General features: G+C 29.3%; 2 protein-coding genes across 3 annotated transcripts; one reads left to right on the forward strand and one right to left on the reverse strand.

Annotated features, from left to right (window-relative positions):
- Positions 1–1,382: 1,382 nt before the first annotated feature.
- LOC103486542 (vacuolar protein-sorting-associated protein 37 homolog 2-like) lies at positions 1,383–6,776 on the reverse strand. The gene is made up of 7 exons (XM_008444541.3): positions 6,421–6,776; positions 5,429–5,638; positions 3,873–3,960; positions 2,637–2,676; positions 2,487–2,533; positions 2,269–2,389; positions 1,383–1,714 (listed from the first exon to the last, which is right to left on the reverse strand). Exons 1-7 carry the CDS (start codon positions 6,432–6,434, stop codon positions 1,560–1,562), a joined length of 675 nt encoding a protein of 224 aa, XP_008442763.1. The 5' UTR covers positions 6,435–6,776; the 3' UTR covers positions 1,383–1,559.
- An 8,477-nt stretch (positions 6,777–15,253) lies between these two features.
- Positions 15,254–17,379, forward strand: LOC103486541 (protein RGF1 INDUCIBLE TRANSCRIPTION FACTOR 1-like). Of its 2 annotated transcripts, none has more exons than XM_008444540.3 (4): positions 15,254–15,552; positions 15,656–15,838; positions 16,121–16,336; positions 16,627–17,379. In XM_008444540.3, exons 1-4 carry the CDS (start codon positions 15,550–15,552, stop codon positions 16,762–16,764), a joined length of 540 nt encoding a protein of 179 aa, XP_008442762.1. In that variant the 5' UTR covers positions 15,254–15,549; the 3' UTR covers positions 16,765–17,379. The 2 variants fall into 2 exon arrangements, with proteins under 2 accessions (XP_008442762.1, XP_008442761.1); XM_008444539.3 differs by having other exon boundaries at positions 15,347–15,552; positions 15,653–15,838.
- The last annotated feature ends 2,596 nt before the right edge of the window (positions 17,380–19,975 follow it).

A 19,975-nucleotide genomic window follows, 5' to 3' on the forward strand; every position in this document is an offset into this window, starting at 1 on the left:
TTTAAAATTGAACATTTGATAGGACATGCTCGATTTTGGTCCCATTAACGAAACTTGATCACTCTTGATATTTTATTTTGGAGAAATCAAGGGATCACGTACGAACTATTTCACTCCTTGCTAATTTCTTTTAGATGAAACATCGTGTTTATCAACTAGTGTTTAGTTAGTTTATGCATTATATTTCATCATCACTATAAATAATGTAGTTTCCATCTGCAGGTTTTTCATATAATTTAATAGTTCCTTTTGGGTGCCAAATGTTTGGATTGAAATAGGAGAAAGTGATGGATCTTCTTATAGAATGAAATAAGTTGTTTTTTTGTCTTTGAGCTTGCATTGGTTTTGTTTTTCAGGTAAAATCAGCATTGTTCATATATTTACAGATATAAATTTCTTCACAAATTGTTTTTTTCTCTTTTGTTTGGTGTCTATTTTTCAACTTTTCTCGACTTTTTGACAATGTTTCTCTTCAATTATCATGCTACATACTTTGACCACACTTTTGGATTTTGCAGGATTATACGTGTTCATAATAGTGAATTTCATTGAGTAGTATATCGGATAGATGCACATTTGAATTTTGTTTTAATCAAACAAGTATTTTGTGAGTGAGCATATATATAGCGTGTTTGTTACTAAAAGGTGAATGTAAATTGAATATTATATCACCTAACAATTTTCAACATGCATTTGGTATTAAATTCATGCGTATCTAGTAATATATATTGTGTACAATTAAAATAGTGTAAAGTTTGTTTATTCATAAAATCAAATTATTGTCAAAGGAATCATACCAATATCAAAGCAATCAAACTATGAACTAACAATACCCGCCAATCAATAGTATAAGGAAGAAAGAGTACGATGATGAGCAACTAGGGAACATAGACCGCAAACAAAATTATAGAGAAACTAAAAGATGTATGTCAAATACAAAATGAAAGAGGGAGAGTATCAATTCTTTATGGATTTGTATGATCAATACCATTATTCAAATAATACATAGCATATGATATTTTTACTAATATAATTTATGTAAACTGATGTGTTCGACAAATTGGGTAACTTGGGAAAATTGGATCGGATGACTTAAAACATTTATTAACTTGTTATTCCCATCAGCTCACAAAAAAAGCTTCGTAATAATGTGCACTTGGAAACATAAAAGAGCAAAATGTAATTTAGACTCGTAAGCAGCCCAATAAAAGATCTGATAATTCACTAATAAAGTACAACTATATAAGAGTACTAAAAAAAATTCAGAAGCATAGTTAACTAGCAACCTTGTAAACTATGTATAGAAAAGAAAAATAATGTGAAACAAAAAGAGGACAAATATCATTTTACAACGACAAGGAAATGAGGGAAGAACATCAAAATGAAAAAGAATCAATTTATTATCATCAGTAAAACGAACAGACGTTCACTAGAGGAAAGACACGCACTTGATAGAGAACCCATCTGGGGTTCAAATGATTTCAACCTAAGCAGTAAAGGCAGTAAAATTCGTCGGTAAGAATATACATTGACTGCCACTGTCAGAGTTCTTTTAAGTTTCAGGTGGTTTTAGCAGCAAGTTGAATGAGAGCTCGCTGGTGGTAATTAATACGAAGCTTCTTGTATTTATGAGTAAAAGAACTCAAATCTATCTCTCTATCAAGAAGCTGCCTGTGCAGGTTGTCTGACTCTTCTTCGGTCTCCTTCATACTCTCTGCAAACAAAACCCTTTGATATTTGAATAACATGACATGACCAGATATATAGTTGAAATTTTCTATGGTGCGTGAAAATGCTACAACAGGAGAACTTGAAAGTGTCTTCTCTAATTCTAAAAGGGAACTTCCTAACAATTCATTTTAAGACGGAGGAATAATGATTTTGTTCAAAGTGAACTTCTTCAATAACATGTAAGAGAGTGGATTCACAACAGAAAATCAAAAACAATTTTCAACAGGCAAGCAAAGCAAATCCAACCTGTTGAAATTAATTCTCAGGTAGAGGATCTCAAGGGAGTTCCAAACCACACTACCTCTTGTAATCTTGGAACGACTTTCAAGTACTTATAGATATATATTTAAAGCACTTAAAAAGTTAACCCAAACAAACCCTTAGAATATATCTACACTAGGATCTCTCAATAGCTCTAGACTCCTCTATTTGTTAACATAGAAAGGAATGTTTCTTGTAGGCCCGGTTTCCTTGGCAGGTTTGTTGGTAATTATCAATGATTACAATACCCAAAAGACTACCACCATTACGATATACCTTGAAGTCTTCGTAGAAGTGAAGCAGGAGAACAGAGCTTCAAAATCTCCTCTTTCTTTTGGTCAAGTTCGTTTAGCTTCTCCTTGGCCGCAGCCAGTTCAGTAGTCCGAATAATGCTGCACTGTGAGATAATATACAAAAGGGAGACAGCATGAAGAGCGAGCTAATACTTAATACAACAAAGCAAGAAAATGCACTATCTTCTGATAATCCCATACCTGATTTCTCAGTTCCATGATGCGTGGTTCCTTTTCCAAGTTCTCACCTTTTAAAGTTAAAATCACGGTTCATATTTGTAGAGTAAAGAAGTGATTAGAAGAAAAGGAAATCATAAAAGTCATTACAAAAAATAAAGATATGTTACTTACTAGCAAGCTGAAGAGTCTCCTTACGCAGCTCATCTCTCAGCTGGTGACAGATAATAAAAAATGAAAAGAAGAAAAACCCAGTCAGGAATAGTTTAATTTATGAAGGGAAGAAACATTAGAAACACCATTGTATTATAATTCAGTGTATAAGCTGCGATGACACTTTCATAAGAGAGACATAATATGGACCTAACAAACATCAGAAACCATGAATCAAACAGTTATTAAAATGATGGTTTTGACACATACAACTGGTATAGTTGCAAAGTTTCTCTGTTAAGAAGTGATGGCTCTGACTCTTAGAAACTGAAGGGACAGCAAGCAGCTTCCCAACATAGACAAGGGCTTGATGGTTAGAGGTTAATGCACAATGCGGCGCTCAAACTCTTTTCCCAATGCAATTGAGATATCAATCTTGATCTGCCTCCACAGATGGGAGATCCATAAAAGAAGTGATCCAGGCCTAAACCTTCCAGGCTTCAGCAAGGAAATTTAATTTATATATACACACAACATATTAAAAGTTACTTCCTCCTACAATCCTATTTGTGGCCATGTTGATAATTTCCACCTTTAATAGAAAATATGTCCAAGCTTAACAAATTCTAAGCCAAGAAAGATATCATACAAGAATGAAAATCCAGTCAAGTTTTAATATAAGTTAAGAATGCATTGTGTCAGAGCTTGCTGTTCCTTTCACATGGACAGTTCACTGTGGAACTTACAATCCTATTTGATTACCTTGCTTTACAAAAGCCAAGAAGGATTTCTGATCCGACCTTGGAACAGAAGTAGACACTAGAACAGCCCCAGTCTACGACAGTTATTACTCACTCAGTCTAAATGAGACTTCAGGGTGTATTAGGCTTTGGAGACCAAGTTATAGCACTACCTCTAAATAGAAGTTTCTTCAAGATGAATATGCAATGCTTTGTTTGAACAAGAAATGAACTATTCATTGAGATAATATGAAGATAGAGGATGAATATGCTACGCTTAAGACAGTAAACTAGGAAAGTTAAAGAAAATATTCTACATTTAGCTAGTATGGAATGAGAAACAGACAGCATGAATAAACAGATAAATAATCTGCTCAAGACATTGGAGAACCTTCAGACGACCATATTAGTTATCTTCTATTAGAAACAATCAAATTAACCTTCAAACTTAAATTTCTTACATTTCAGCTTCGCAATTAAAGAAGTTCAAGATTTAAGAAAGAAAATGGTAACTTACATTGTTCTGAATTTTGACCTGGTCAAGTGAAAGGAAAAATTGATTATATGAATCCTTGTCTGACAAAAGCTTTCGTAACTCATCAACACTGACCAAATTTAAAAGGGAAGAAAAAAAGAGTGATCAATATCCTCAAATGATGAAACAAAGAATGTTCTAATCTGGTTCAGGAAATTCATAACTGCCACAAAATATAACATTAATTTTTTTAAAAAAAAAATGGTTAACAGGACCCATAGACAAGCAAACACCATAGGTGTATACAAGAATGATCACTAAAAGAATGTCATCATCCAAAAAATAAAAGGAAGAGATATTAAAGGTAGAAGTTTGGAGTTTCAATTAGAAAGAAAGCAAGGAAGAAAAATGGGAGGAAACAGTTTAGTGGATGGTACGGATTCTCAAAAAAGGGGAGGAAAGTCAAGCCCCTAGCCAATGGAGATTACAAAAACCTCTTCCAAATGATAAAAAGATTATTAACACTAAATTATTGAGAGTTTAACCAAGAGCGATCACAAATGAGAGAATCAAGAAAACAAACAAATAACTTCTCATCATTCCAGACATTGACTTTAGCACAAGAGCACATATATGAACATGATGGTAATGCCTTCTAATAAAACTTGTAGGATAAATTAGTAAACTTGCCTTTACTCATAATGTAGTAAAAACGAATTGCCCCAATTATGAAGACGTGAAAACTAACCATAAAAAACCGCAATGAGAGAACTCTAGTTTCTAAAACAATTGATGGGTGGAATATTTAAGAGTTATCTCTATTACTTATAACAGATTTCGAGCACCGATACGATGAAAGTTCTTTTTTTCTAGAATCTTAGTACCAGAAGGGAAATTGAGAAAGTACGCTTATTGCTCTGGAGAAATAGGAAAATTATTTTCCTTAGGGGGGAAAATCCCATCTTCGATCAAATCCTATGAACACTAGACCAATCTAAAGATCAGTAGATCACCCGTGTAGAGCTCATTTTATGGATTGAAGTCTCTACATCTAGATCACTGGAGTACCAAGGACGATAGATTTTTCTGTAGGAATCACTTGTTGGGTGGGCCTCAATAGCTGAAATGCCTTCTAGAAGGCACACCATCACACCATTTATGACCAACCAGCAAGTCTCAGCCATGGGGAAATTTTTTTCAATTTTTTCTTTTCCTCCATTGTTCCTATGCTCAAGCCATGTGATCTTTTCTCTTCTCCAAGATTTCAATTTAGTTTGGTGCTTCCTGCCAAAAGCCTCAATAGCTCACGAGCAACTTTTAGGTTATTTGTTTAAGAGAAAAGGGTGTGAGTACCGTGAGAGTGTTATCAAATGGATAGCTTCAAAGGCATGACTAGAGAAACTTCAGAATTTGCATAGAGATTTCTATAGAGAGAACGTTACTAGTAGCATTACTATCTTTATTTGTTAAGAAAGAAACAACCTAATACATCGATGGAATACATGCAAACACTTTTAAATATGACTGCAGTGGCTGAGAATCAAAGAACGAAGTTGCCACAAGCATAGTTTGTGGTAGTCATGGACTTTTGGTTTTACCTTTTGTCTTTCAATGCAGAAATAATGCCTGCAGCTTCAGCAGGTGAAACGTGTGATGGAGATTGTGGCCTATCAGAAAGCCTTTGTGAACTGGAATGGTTGGAGGAGGTGCTACCTGGAGTTCCAGGGCGAGAGGAGCTAACAGATGGTGGATACCATGATTGTGTGGAAACATCTGGTGGAGGGCGGACCTGTTCCTCCTGAGATCCCCTGAAGGTCGATACAAAAATAATCAAAGGTGTCAACGACTATCCAAGTAGCATAAAATAAACAAGGGATTAAAAGGACTCGGATCAAATCATCATTCAACAAAAGTTGTTGCAACTAAGAACAAAACATTTACTATCAACTGATCTAAGGGGAAGTACGAACAATCCACAAGAAAGTCAGGTCGAATAAAGTGTTCAGTAATAAAAAAAATATATAGTAGTGCCGAATTCGGATGGAAGTACGAACTTTATAAATGATATATTTTTCGCTTGCATTTAAGTCCATCACATCTCATATCAAATACTCTTTGAAGAAACTGGCTCTAAGGTTATACCCTCTTTGGGACCCAAGAAATTGGCTTCCCAAGTGCCAACACGGTATAGAAGGGGTTGAAAATGCTTGAATTCAGTCCGACCAAGCTCTACGCATAGTATATCTATCCCTAATAAACCTCAAACGAAACAAGACCCACTAACACTCAGCGATATCGAACACCCAAAAGCTCACCTTTGCAATAATTGGAAAAGAAAAACAGAGACTAAAAGCAAATACCGCACAAATCCAGCAGACACTTGAAGAAAGGAAATTAAACCCCTCAATTGACAGCCACAAAAACCTCAAACTATTTTTCCAATTGACTAACAAAATCGAGAACCAATCAAGAAACCAAGTTCGATCTAAAATCAATTCAAAGGCGAAGTTGAGAAAGCAGCTTAAACAAGAAAATGAATCAGGTGTTAAAATACATGAAATTAAGCATGAAAAGGAGAAAGAAATGATACCAAAACTTGAACATGGGTCGGAAGGATGGTTGATCCTGGGGTTAAAGGATGAAATAGAGAAGAGATAATTACGAACAAAAGCAAAACCCTAGGATGAAGAATCCTCCGACCGGAAAAGGCAAGGATCCGGCGGACAATCAGAAGTGAAATAAAATCGATTTTCCGTGCGCGTAATCGGTTCCTTAGCAAGGAATCAAACAAAGTCGGAATTTTTAAGAGGAAGGAGTTTGATGATTGATTAATCTGACTTCAAATATCGATGCTGTCCTTTTCTTCTTCAATTTTCCTTCGAGGCTGTTTTATTCATTTCCAGCTTTTAATTAAAATAGTTCGTATAGTAAATTTCGCGGAATTTTGTACAGTTTTAAAGATAATTTTTTAATTTTTAAATAAATAATAAACCACACGTTTTTCAACCCAAAAAGAAAAATAAATAAAAAAAAAAGTGTTAGAAATTTTGGTATATTTTATCAATATTTTAATTCATTACACTATATCTAAAAATGATACGAAAAATACTGTGGTTAGAAAAATAGTAATTATTTCGACCTTCAATAACTTACCAAAAAAAAAAATTAATTTCATAAACTAAACTTTGAGATGCCTAATTCCGTTGCCGTACAAACTAGGAGGAGTGGGCCTTTTAACCCAACTTGGGCCGACATTGTTGTGTTCAATCTAACTGGGCCACGGTTAATGGCCCATGATTCGACATATCCAATTAACCCTTGAAATACAAAAATAAACACTCAAGCAAATGTGAGATATAATCATAGTTCGTAAATAGTTTAATACTTTGCATGTTTGGACAGTGAATTTACTTTAATGAATGTAACACTCCTTAAATGTCAATCTCAATATGTCCATTTTATCTTATAATGTTCGAGTTTAATTATCATTTATAGTATGCATTAGAAAAACTTTAAAACTACGTATGGTACACCATTTATTTTGTAATATTTTATTTTACGTTTTGAATGCTTGAAACTTATAGAATAATCAAATAAATACATAGAATATAGAAATAGTCTAGAACTATAGACATAACGAGATAACATTTTTAACGTTATCAGTAGGATATAATTCGTAAAATTAAGAGAATTTTTTTTGTTAGTTTTTCCTTTAAGAAGAATCCATCACTATTTTATTTTAGAGATTATATTTGTAATTAAGATTAATTTCGTTTAAGAATCAATAACAAAGGAATTTTCATGAATAAAATTATTTGAAATTTAAGAAAAGCCAAACCCATTAACCCTAAGCATCAAGCAAACATAATTACAAAGACAAAAAGGTGAGCTAGTGGGCAGAAGTGGGCAAATTTCTTAATGATTTTTTTTAAAAGAAGAGAAAATCATAGATTATAAAATATAAAACTCGTTAAAAAAAAAAATCAAATTTGTTTAGTTCAACTTTTTCAAATAATTAATTTTAAAAATAAGTCATATGGGAAAACAATAACTTAAAATAGAATACATATATTTTAAAAAAATTTAATTAATAAAAATAGAAATGACTTATTGGAAAAACACTTTTTCTAGTTAATACAAACATAATGTAACTAACTGAAATAAAAATATGTGCTTTACTTTTCTTATTGGAAAAGAGAGAGAAAATATTCTTTTTACATTTTTGTCTTAGTTTAGAAGGGCAGATGTTGAAGGAAAATAAAAGTATCCAATTTTATTAACTTAGCTTGTTTGTACCAAAATCCTCTACTTTGCTTATTTAAATAACAATAAGAACCATAGCTTTCTTCTAAAACTTTATTTCATTACAAAATTAGAGAAAAAATATATGCACTCCCTTCTTAGCGTTTAAATAATAGAAACAGTTTCGTTCATGCAAGATCGATGAAAAATAGACATTTGAGCATAATGAAGAACATCAAAATTTCTTTCAACAATATGGAAGAGCCATGATGTAAAAGATAGTATTATACTCTCAGCTAATATGACAAAAATAACAATATTAATAGTTGTTGTTCGGTTGACAATTGATTGATTTCTTTAAAAATGGCTTCGATTGATTGATTTTCATTTCTTTGGGGTATGATTATTTGAAAAAAAATCAAAATGCATGAGAAATATGATTAACTCATGATTTTTTTCTTTTCTTAATCACTAAAATATTGTTCTTAAAATGATAAAAATATATATATATTTTTAGTACAACTAAGTATAACCTTTTAAAAGTAGTTTGGCTCATAAAATATAATTCATATGTAATTTAGGGCAATGAAACTTAACTTCTTAGTTTTTTTTTTTTTTTTCCTATTGTTTATAACTTGGATTAAATATACATATATTTAAATCCATATCAGTCCCATATTAAGTAACTACAAAAGAGAAATAAATCTTTATACAAATCTAAACACATGTTTATTACATTGTCTAAATTTTATAAATTAGAGAACTCATTTCAATTTAATTTAAAATCAAAAGTCAAACTTAGAGTCTACATCCAAACTGAACCAAATTTTCAGGTTTTATCGTTAACGAGGTTACGTGTGTATATATGTCGTAGGCTAAATGGGCTTTTGGGACATTTTAAAAAACAAATAGAAAACACATTAAAAATTAGGTAGATATGATAAGATAGATGGTTTATGATAGAGATCTTTTGGAGATTTGATAAATGTGATTTGAATCATAAAGTTATGAAAATATTAAATGATTGATTGAACACAAGGCAAAGCAAAGCTAGCTAATCATGTTAGTTGTTTAACATTTGTAAATTACCCTAAACTTTATTATTCTCTCATAATCACTCCACCTAGTTCCTTCTTACACCCCTCCCCTCCTTTTCTCTAATGGCCATCATTTTTCTTTTCACTCTTAATTAGGTTTGAGATGTGAACGTTTTAAAAGAAAAATCTCGTTTATTTTTAAATGTAGTAAAATCTTGTTCACATATCTTCATCTAGTATATAGAATGGGATGAAAATGGTCAAACTCATTTCAATTTTCGATAATTTCACATATACATTAAGAGAAAATTGATATTACAATCGAATATATATGTTAGGGCAGTGGAAAAAGAGAAGAAGAAGAATGTAACATTTAACCTAAAACTGGTGTACATTCCATGATGATGATGAAGAAGAGACATATCAAAATCCACTGTTTCAAAAAGGTAATGGTTGTTGATAAAGATAAAGAACAATGTATTCTATTCACTCAAGTCCTTTCACACATTCATTATTATGCATCTTATTAAATTCCACATCTGTACTATATGTAAAATTAAAATTAAATAATTTTATTGCACATCTCCTTTTTTCTCTATCATCACATTCTCAGAATATTTTTATTTTCCCATCCTTATTTTTTCTTTTGGTCAGTTTAAATTGATATCTGTAAAGGTTGAATTGCAGAGAGATGAGGAGACAAAATGGGGAAGAAAAAGTTAAAAATAAAAATTGAAATTGAGAAGGGGGAAACTGGGAAAAGTATTTAATTGAATAGAATAATAAAGAAAGAAAAAAGAGAGAAAAAAAGAGGGTGGGAAATTAAAAAAATAAAAAGAAAGAAAAGAAGGAAGGAAGGAAGGAAGGAAGTGTGAGGCATATGGGGTTAATAACGGCTCCAACTGTAGACCCCCTTTTGGGAACCACACCTTTCAACTTTCTTCGCCTCACCTTTCGGTGTCCCACTCACTAACTTCCCCTCATCCCTTTTCTCTCTCTCTCTCTCTCTTTTTTTTTTTTAATTAAAATTCTATATATATAATTTAAAAAAAAAAAAAAAAAAAAAAAAAAAAAAAAAAAACATTCTTCACTGACACATTGTACTTCTACTGCCTCATCATTCCCATTTTACGGAATTATTATTTTTTATAGCAAAATTAAATTTTGAATTATCTTCAAACTCTTTTTCTTTAATGCATATTTGTTTTCAATTATACTTCTTAATAAATAATAGGTGTAGTTTATTATTGATGTTTCTTCGTTTTTTTTTTGGAAAAAGACGTTTCATTTGCCTGAGCTTCCAAAGTCGGAAACAACACCAACAACGGTGAATATTCAATATGGGATAACAACAGAAGCTTCAAAACTTGAAGAAGAATTAGAAACCCCCCCCCCCCCCCCCCCCCATTTAGCAATATGTGGACACTAAAACAAAAGACAGATCATGGACAATAAAGAATCGACGGATCTAAAAGTTTTATATAAGAGACACCGAACACTATATAATAAACAAATTAGAAAATATTTCGATGTTTCACTATATTCTAATAATATTCACTACATTTGTAACAATAAAGAAAGACCGACAATTTTCATATGATTTTTTTTGTAAAGTAAATATGTGAATTTTCTTAAATCAGTATTTTATCTTAATTAGGTTTTTTTTATTTTCTTTTTAAAAAAATTATCTTCATTTTAAGAAAACATTGAAATTTCGATTTTATCTTAGTTAGATAATTTTTTTCCTTTTAAAAAATAGTACATCTTCTTTTTAGTAAATTATTGAAACTTAAAGAAATTTGATATTATATCGTGAAAATAGTTGCATTAGGTAAGAATTGAAATCTCAAAGTTACCGATATAGCATAACTATAATTTAGGTAAGATAAAACTTTATTTAATATATATTTTAATCTACACTTCAAAATTAATATTAAAATACAAAAATCGATAATGTGGGAGAGGGATCACGTGCCCTGGTCCCTTAATAAATCCACTTTCGGTTATATATATATATATATATATATAGTTAAAATTGGTTAAATAAATCAAATGTAATACGTTAATATGTTTTCAAAAACTTGTAATGTTATGGTCAATTAATAGAGTTTCAAAAAATATCGATAACAAATAGTAGTGGAGACTAAATTTAAGATTTATTAAATATTGATTAAAATTAGACAAATTTCAAATATAGATGAAAAACGATATTTTAAAATTGTTTGGTATTGAAACAAAAATAGGGGGAAAGGTGAAATTAGAGTTTCGAAATCTTAGGTTAAGTGTTTTAATAAGAAAGAATGTTTATATAATATATATTTTGAAGAGTAAATTACATTACAAGCAAATAATTAAATATTTAAATCTATACTCACAAAGGAAGATAAAAAGTAATTTAATTCTTCAATATTTCTTACCTAACTTTCTCTTCTAGAAATTCTTTGTTTTTGTCATCCTTTACATCACACATTGATGATCATTTTTAGGCAATGTTCAATATATTATTTAATAACCATTCATTGTTTTTTTTTTCTTTTAAAATGTGTACAAACAAAAATTACAAAAGGATAAAGGAAAGAAGGGAGCTAGCTAGGAAGCACTTTATGCCTACATTCCCACTAAAATTGCTGCCTATCACTTCATTATATTTGTTTAAAGCCAACTTAATATTTCTCTTGTAATTTGAATTTTTGTCATTTTTAATTATGTATTACTTTCGATTGGCTAATTCTAGTCCAGTTATTTTCAGTAAATTTTAATTTTACAATTTTAAAAAAGACTTGGTGAATATGTTTTTTTTTAAAAAAAAAATCAACAATAAATCAACATATTGAGTTGAGGGTTTATTTATTTGTTTATTTAGTTTTTAGAAGAATTGAATAGAAGGATTTAAACAATTATTGGTTTTGGATATGTAAATGATTTTCACATGCATTTGGATGAGTTTAGAGAGTGGCACGTGGAGGAATCACCATAGCTTTTTTGGTATCAATCAATTACAAAAGTAAATGTCGTCTCAAGAAAAACAAAAAAAAAAAAAAAATACAAAAGTAAATGTGAACGGATTTGTATGGAATGGATGTTTTTTTTCCCTTCGCTTTTTTAAACACTCAATTTCATGGATGTGAACATTCTTTCCAATTTCAATATAGTCCCTACCAATTTAATACCTTCATTACCAATGTAATGTTGTCTATTTTACAATAATATTTTTCTATATAAACTAACAAACAATGGAAAAAAGCCAACTAAGAGATTATACCCTAGCTCATTTTTGTATACTAACCTTTTGGTTGATATTGATTGAGTGTTTCAAAAATATGATCCCCAAGTTTATAATTATTTTTTTTTTTTTACCTCAATATAAAATTTAGCAAAAATAAAAACCAAGAAAAGGATTGCATTTCTTATCATAATAAAGGAAAACAACTTCACAAAAGAATATGGTGTATTTATATATATATTTTAAGGAAAGAATTATTGGGAGATCCGAACTTTACATAAAAGATTCGAATCTAATGCCACTTCATATGATTCATCATCCACTAATCGAAGTTCCTTTTTTTTTTATTCACTTTTTTTTCTTTCATATTTTTAGGAACAAACATTTGCCTTTCACGAAAAGCATTGTATATAAACTCATTTTATTTTTACCCTTTTCTTTCTTTCTTTTTTTATTCACAATTAAATAACACTATTTTTCTACAAATAAGAAAAAAAAAAGGAACAGAAAAAGTTGGGTTTCTTTATGGGAGGGGCTTTTGCCATATCCTTTCCCGTCGGCGCAATACATGCAATGCAAGGACACTTTCTTTCTTCATAGCTAAGTACCGAAATATTAGGCCATTTACATTTCACCACTTTTACTTCATTGCCTTCTATTCCACATTTCATTCTCCCCCACTTTTATTTCCAAGGGGACAATTTTTTTTATTTTTTATTTTTGTATGTTGCAATGAGGTGGAATTATTAGGGTATGTTCGTGTTTGAGATCGGTTCGATTAGGTTTGAATCTCTATTGCTTAAAGTTTTAGGTCATATCGAAAGGTGCGATAATAGAATAATATCATTGTTTGAGTAATTCTCTTGTTTAAGAAATCTCTATTTCTTATCGTTCATTCGTGTTTAATTTAATCTAAGCCTTAGAAAACGTAAGCTAATAAGTGAAAGGAGATGATAATATCAAATAGTCAAAGAAAACTACAAAATAATAATTAGTTTGAAAGTGGGTTAGGTTATTTGGGTCCTTTCTTTATATTTTTGTTATTATCTTTTGGTTGGGTTTAGGACATTTTTATTGTAACCATTTTAAAACAATTTATTCTTGATGTTATGGTTAGATCAAGGTACTTTTTTGTGGTTAGGTTTGAGTATATTATTGTAGCTTTGAATTTTCTTATTTGGTTGAAATTTGTGTGTGGTTTCAATCCAAACATAATTTAATGGAAATGAAATGAAAAGTCAACAACATCATTGTCGTCTATTTTTCTATCATAGGAAAGTTAGAAAAAAAAAATATGTTGTATCTTGATTAGGTTATGCAACGAATAATGGTTTGTTTTTGTTAGAAATAAAATTCATTCAACAATTATGAAGATGAAGATCCAAATTTCGATTTTTAAGGAGCTAAACTAAGTTTCTTACAATGTTCACCGTTATGAATTAATTAAAAATATGGCCAAAATTTTTAATTGTCTCTTGCTACCAAACCTACTCACAAACCTTACCTAAAATATTTTTAATTAAGTGGAAAAGTTGAACCCAAATTTGTACAATTATCTAACTGTATATTTAATCTACATTCATTTCATTTTCATTGACACACACACACACACAAAAAAGTTACTTTACTTTGTACTTTTTTTGGAATGTACAGATATTAGATTTTTTTTTTCCATTAGCCAAATAAAGTAAGTATTGTGTGGTATTGGAGTTTGATTGTACTTGCATGAATGAACAAAACACAAGACAAACACAAAAGAGAAAAAAAAAAAGTTGTGAAAAAAGGAGTGGGTGGGGGTTATTTCCATATGATTTTAATTTTTATCTATTTAAAAAATAAAACAAATAATTTAGTGGAAATGGGAAGAAAAAAAAAAAAGACTAAAGATATTATTTTTGAAAAAATTGGTTGTTTTAATGACATTAAATTTAGCTTTTAATTAGTCAGCCGTCAGCGTGACCACTATATAATATATATATATATATATATATATATATATATATATATATAAAGGAATTTATTTAGTTTAGAAGTTAGAACTTTAGATCCCATTTCATTTCAAAGGAATATTTCCTTTTCCTCCACCAAATAGTAAATTATATATTTCTTAGAGCCTGAGAAAAATGAAAATTGTTTTTTTTTTTTAATTTAAGTTCAATAATTAAAGTAAACAGTTTTATTTTTTCAACAAATGGATAATTTTTTTATAAAAAGAAAATTAAAGATTGAATAGCTAAATTAAAAGTTCAATAACTAATATAAAATCAACTAAACTATAAATTTGTTTGTTGAACTTTTAAATATAATCCATTATAAAATCTTGTATTTTATCGATCGGAGAAGAAAATGTTAACACATAAACTCATTCAATTATCGACTTTGATACCATATAGAATTATTAGTCGAGCCAATACTTAAGCTTAAAAACAAATCTAATATAAATATCTTTATTGATTTATCCAAAAGTTAATAAATTTAATATAAATATCTAACACTAAATTTTATTATTTAAAATGAATGAATCAAATAAACACAAACCTCGTCACCAAAATTTTAATTTAACCAAAAAGACTTTTAATAAATGTATAAAGTTAATAGGTTAATTATCCACGAAATTATGCAAATAAATGGACGTATTTATTTGATTTTAAACTAAAAATAAATAAATAAAAGTTGACATCACCAAAGCAATTGAAATGCGAGAACCTCATGTGGGGAAAGTAAACGGGAATATGGACGTTCATGATTCGACGTCAAGATCAAAGCTGTAAAAACAACACACGTGGAGGAACAAGAGCCGTTGATGAGAATGTTTAAGAATAAGATCAAGCGTAGAGGAAAGGCCGACCTGGTGCCAACGTAGAGACGCAAGGAAGATCCAAAAGCAGCGTAAGCGCCAAACTTTGCCATCTCTGTCAATTCAATCCAACGGTCGTAGTTATTCCTAAGCCACCAAATCCCATCTCCACCCTCCATAACATACATTAACCTTGTCCCTTCAGTCTTGGCCTATTCAATTTTGTTCCAATTCTCTCACAAAATTGGCATCTCTTTCTTCTTTCTTCTTTCTTCTTTCTTCTTTCCTCCTCTCTCTCATTTCTCTCGTGAGAGAGAGTTATGAAAATAAGGCAAAAATTCACATTGTTTCTGATTCTCAATTTTATTTTCGCACATTGATTCAGCTTCTTCAAGAGGGGGAAGGGAATTATAATTTATAATGGTAAGAATAATTAAAAAAAAAAAAAAAAAAACCCCAAATTTCATTTATTTTTCTCTGTTTTGTTTTCTTGTATTTTGATTCATAATTATGGTTAATGAAGCAGAAATCAGTAATGTCGGCGCCGCCGTGGCTTGAGCCATTACTGACAACGCCGTTCTTCTCAATTTGCCACACGCACGGTGACGCCGCCAGAAGTGAACGGAATATGTATTGTCTTGATTGCCATTCTGACGCATTTTGCTTTTATTGTCGCTCATCACACCACAATGATCATCAAGTCATTCAGGTAATTGGGGTTTAATTGATCGAAGTAATGGTTTTTATTTTGAATTTTGGAATTTGAAGAAATGGGTTTTGTTAAACATTGTCCCATGAGAAATGGGTTGAAATAAAAATCGGGGTTTGATTCCTTTAATTAAAGTAATCTAATGGTTTTTATTTTGAATTTAGGAATTTTGAGAAATGGGTTTTGTTAAGCATTGTGTAATGAGAAATGGGTTGGTTTTAATTTTTAATTTTTAATTTTGGAAATTAAAAGTAGGATGTTTATTTGTTTTTGTGTGTTTAGATAAGAAGATCTTCATATCATGATGTGGTAAGAGTAGCAGAAATTGAAGATGCATTGGATATAAGTGGAGTACAAACATATGTGATTAATAGTGCTAGAGTAATGTTTTTGAATGAAAGACCACAACCAAAAGCTGGTAAAGGAGGAGCTCATATTTGTGAAATTTGTGGAAGAAGTTTATTAGATCCTTTTCGTTTCTGTTCACTTGGCTGTAAGGTTAGCATTTCTCTCTAATTTTTCATAATTTAAATTTTATATTTTTGGGGTCTTCATTACCATCATCATCATCATCATTCATAATTCATGATAAGTTAGTGACCCATCACTCACACATCATCACCCACTTTTTTTCTTCCCTTTCATCATCTTTTTGCATTACCATAAGATTTAAAGATATGGAGAAAAAAAGGAGTGAAATTGAAAGAAAGAAAGAAAAAAAAAAGGGTAATTATGTAATTTTATGTTGAAATTAAAATAAAAATGTGTGTGTGTGTGTGTGTGTATAGCTTGTAGGGGTGAAGAGAAATGGGGATGCAAGCTTTAACTTGGAGGCAAAGAAAGAGGCAATGGGAATAGAAAGAAGAGAAGGAATTTCATCAAGGAGAAGAAAAGGCATTCCTCATAGGGCACCATTTGGGTCCTAATTATTAATTATTGCCTTCTAAAACCCAATTCTTTGAAGGCTTTTTTTTCTTTTTTCTTTTTTCTTTTTTAAATAATTAATCATTCTACATACCATAATTTGAGGTCTTTGTCCATAAAAATATAGGGCACTCATTGTGGGTATGTCCCTGAAAAATAAAAATTCAAAAAAAAAAAATCAATAATAATTATTTTTTTTATATATATATAAAAATAGAGTATATAGGGGGAAAAAAGGTCTTCTCTTTCTCTTTCTAAAGCTTTGGGTCCCATACACAACAAATTCTATCTTGAGGATGTTAAAGAAGCAATAATAGAGGAATTGTTATGTTGATAATTGCAAGATGTATATTTGTTTATTTGAGAAATTAAATTTCCCCAAAGAGAAAAAAAAAAAGAATTAGAAGAAGAAGAAGAAGAAGAAGAGATATTAGAACATGTCTTTGTGGAGTCCGTTTCATAGTTTTCGGGGGCCCACTGACCACATGGGTCGTTTATATAAATAAATACTTTAATTGTATTTTATTAATATATTTTTTTATGGTTAAACAACCATATTATTATTATTATTATTCATCTTTGTTTAATTATGATCATGTCATCATCTCTTTGTTTTCTTCCCCTTCCTTTCCTTATTATTTAATTTTGTTTTATTTCTTTGAATTAATCAAATCTATGTGAAATTTAGTCCATTTAAACGTTAAAATTAATTTAATTAAACTTTTCGTTTCTTACTGGTGATTTTAGAATGTTTAATTTCTACTTGTTTAGTTTTTGAGTTAATTAGTGATTTAAGAGAAATTTGTATATGTGGGTTGAGTCTGTTTTAGCTTATATTTTAAATAAATAATTTATGTATAGTTATGCTAGATACTTTATTATTTAATAGCTCTTACTTTTAATGAATTATGGCATTTATATCTTTATCACATGTATTACAAGAAATAAGATCGAAATATAGGAAGATAATAAATAAAAAGAAAAAAGTTATATGATATAAAACACTTCAACTAATTTACTAAAATCATATAATTTTACTATATATTGGACGAAATATCTAAAAAGCTACATTTTGTTTTTTTGAAAATTGGAAGAAGGAAAATATCAATAAACAAAACCATTAGAATATATGATGAATAAGTAGAAAAGAAAATCATAATTATTAAATATGGGATATAAATGAAATAAATAAAAAATATAACAATGAATGAAATAATAATAATAATAATAATAATAATAATAATGTGAGGTGGAGGGGTGTATTTGGAGGAAAACAAGTAGGTAGTGTTGATGTGGATTGATGGATTTATAGGTTCTTAGACTACACATCTTCCACAATTTGGCCAAACAATTAGGTATAGTCCCTTATTTATGTAAATTGTGACAATTTACCTTCTTCTTCTTCTTCTTCTTCTTCTTCTTCTTCTTCTTCTTCTTCTTCTTCTTCTTTTGGTTTTTTATTTGTTAATGTGTTTTGGTTTTGGTTTCTTTGAAGAATTAAATAGGTAATAGCTTGTTGTAATAAAATTAGAAATTTGTTGATGAACTAATTTATAGATCGGAAAATTGAGTTAACAAAATACTTGAAATCAAGCCATTAATGTCTCCAAATTCTATGGTGAAAGTACCTAAGTTCTAGCCATAAAATTTACTTGAACCTTATGCATTTAAACATTTAAATGCCCATCATTATTACTGTTATAAGGTCAAATAATATTGCTAACAAGTTAATTAAACTAATATAGATGATTTTTACATTAATCTACCAAAATGAAACATACTTGTAATTAAAGTTTGATCAAAGCATTAGAAAAATCTTTAAACATAGCTCAATATATATATATATATATATATATATATATATATATATATATATATATATATATATATATATATATATATAACTTTATTTAAGATTGGAGATTATATTCTTCAAATCTTCATATACCTCCATTTATCATGTACTTACAAAATATTTAGCTAGATTGTATATTTGGTCTTAATGTTTTGGGAAATTTACAAATTTAGTTCATAAGATTTATATGTTTTAATCAAAGCATAAGGGATATTTGTGATATTTATTAAATTGTAACGGCTAAAGTCTAGTTTTTAGAACTAAAGTTTGAACTCTAAGTTTTGTTCAAACCCAACTTTGCAACTTAACAAAAACCTTTTATATTGCATTAAATTTGGTTACGAACTTTACTATTATAATGTTAGGGTTTGGTAAATTAAATCGTTTTAATTGAAAAATATGAATATGAAGTTTTTGATAAACTATAATAGTTGGAGAAAAAAAGTATACTCATAAGAGTATTTGAGAGATCATTGTCGTCGTTATTACTATTACAGCTATTGTTATTATTATTATTATTATTTAGTATTAGTCAAGTTAGTTTTGAGAAAATTAATAGTATGAACTCATGAAGATGAACTTCACTATAATGATACCATATAGAAAAATAATTTAGTATATGGAATGAAGTTTTTTAAAAAAAATTACAATTTTATGGTGTGAAAATAAAATTTGGATGATAAAATAAATAAATAAATAAAATAATAAAAAGGAAAAACTTAAAAAACAAGAGAACTTTAGGGTTAGAAATTAGTATTTTTCTTTCAAGTGGTGGATTTTCAAGACAGCGTGGAAATTCTTGTGGGTCGTCGAGATGGGCTTTTGACGTCTGAGCTGGCAACCACTGATTGGCCAGCACGCATATTAAAAAGATTCCCTTCTTTATTTAAATTGTAAATTAAAGATTCTCATTGACTTTCTCTCTTTCTTTTTTTCTTTTTTTTTTTTCTTCAAATTTATTTATTTTGGCTTTTTAAATATATATTTTCTTCTCAAATTTCAGATCAGATTCAGATTCGGAATTTGTCATTTAATTAGAGAAACACTCTTTTATTATTTTTATTATTATCCTTTTTTTTACAGTAATCTATGAATTTTGTGTCTGATTTTTATTTGGATTATTTCTTTTCCAAAACCATACATTTTTAGTCTTTATTTATAGTCCATATTAAAAGTATGATAACTAAATTTGAGTAATGGAGAGTAAATTAATTAAAATTGAACAAGTTGTAAAATATTGAGATAAAAGTAGAATTTTAACTGATGATGAAAAATATATGAACTAATTTAATTTTTTTCATTAATTATTGAACATGAATGTGAAGGGTTGTTTGTAATCTAATCAAGGATCAAATTAG

The sequence above is a fragment of the Cucumis melo genome, chromosome 4 (assembly GCF_025177605.1).
Source record: "Cucumis melo cultivar AY chromosome 4, USDA_Cmelo_AY_1.0, whole genome shotgun sequence".
Lineage (NCBI taxonomy): Eukaryota > Viridiplantae > Streptophyta > Magnoliopsida > Cucurbitales > Cucurbitaceae > Cucumis > Cucumis melo.

What these genes read in the sequence shown, in the direction of transcription:
- LOC103486542 (XM_008444541.3), bottom strand. An exon ending in TCTGCATTGAAAGACAAAAG is followed by an intron (nt 3,961 to 5,428) that starts GTAAAACCAAAA and finishes AAATTTGGTCAG; the next exon opens with TGTTGATGAGTTACGAAAGC. An exon ending in AGGTCAAAATTCAGAACAAT is followed by an intron (nt 2,677 to 3,872) that starts GTAAGTTACCAT and finishes ATCTGTCACCAG; the next exon opens with CTGAGAGATGAGCTGCGTAA.
- LOC103486541 (XM_008444539.3), top strand. An exon ending in ATGATCATCAAGTCATTCAG is followed by an intron (nt 15,839 to 16,120) that starts GTAATTGGGGTT and finishes TTGTGTGTTTAG; the next exon opens with ATAAGAAGATCTTCATATCA. An exon ending in TCTGTTCACTTGGCTGTAAG is followed by an intron (nt 16,337 to 16,626) that starts GTTAGCATTTCT and finishes GTGTGTGTATAG; the next exon opens with CTTGTAGGGGTGAAGAGAAA.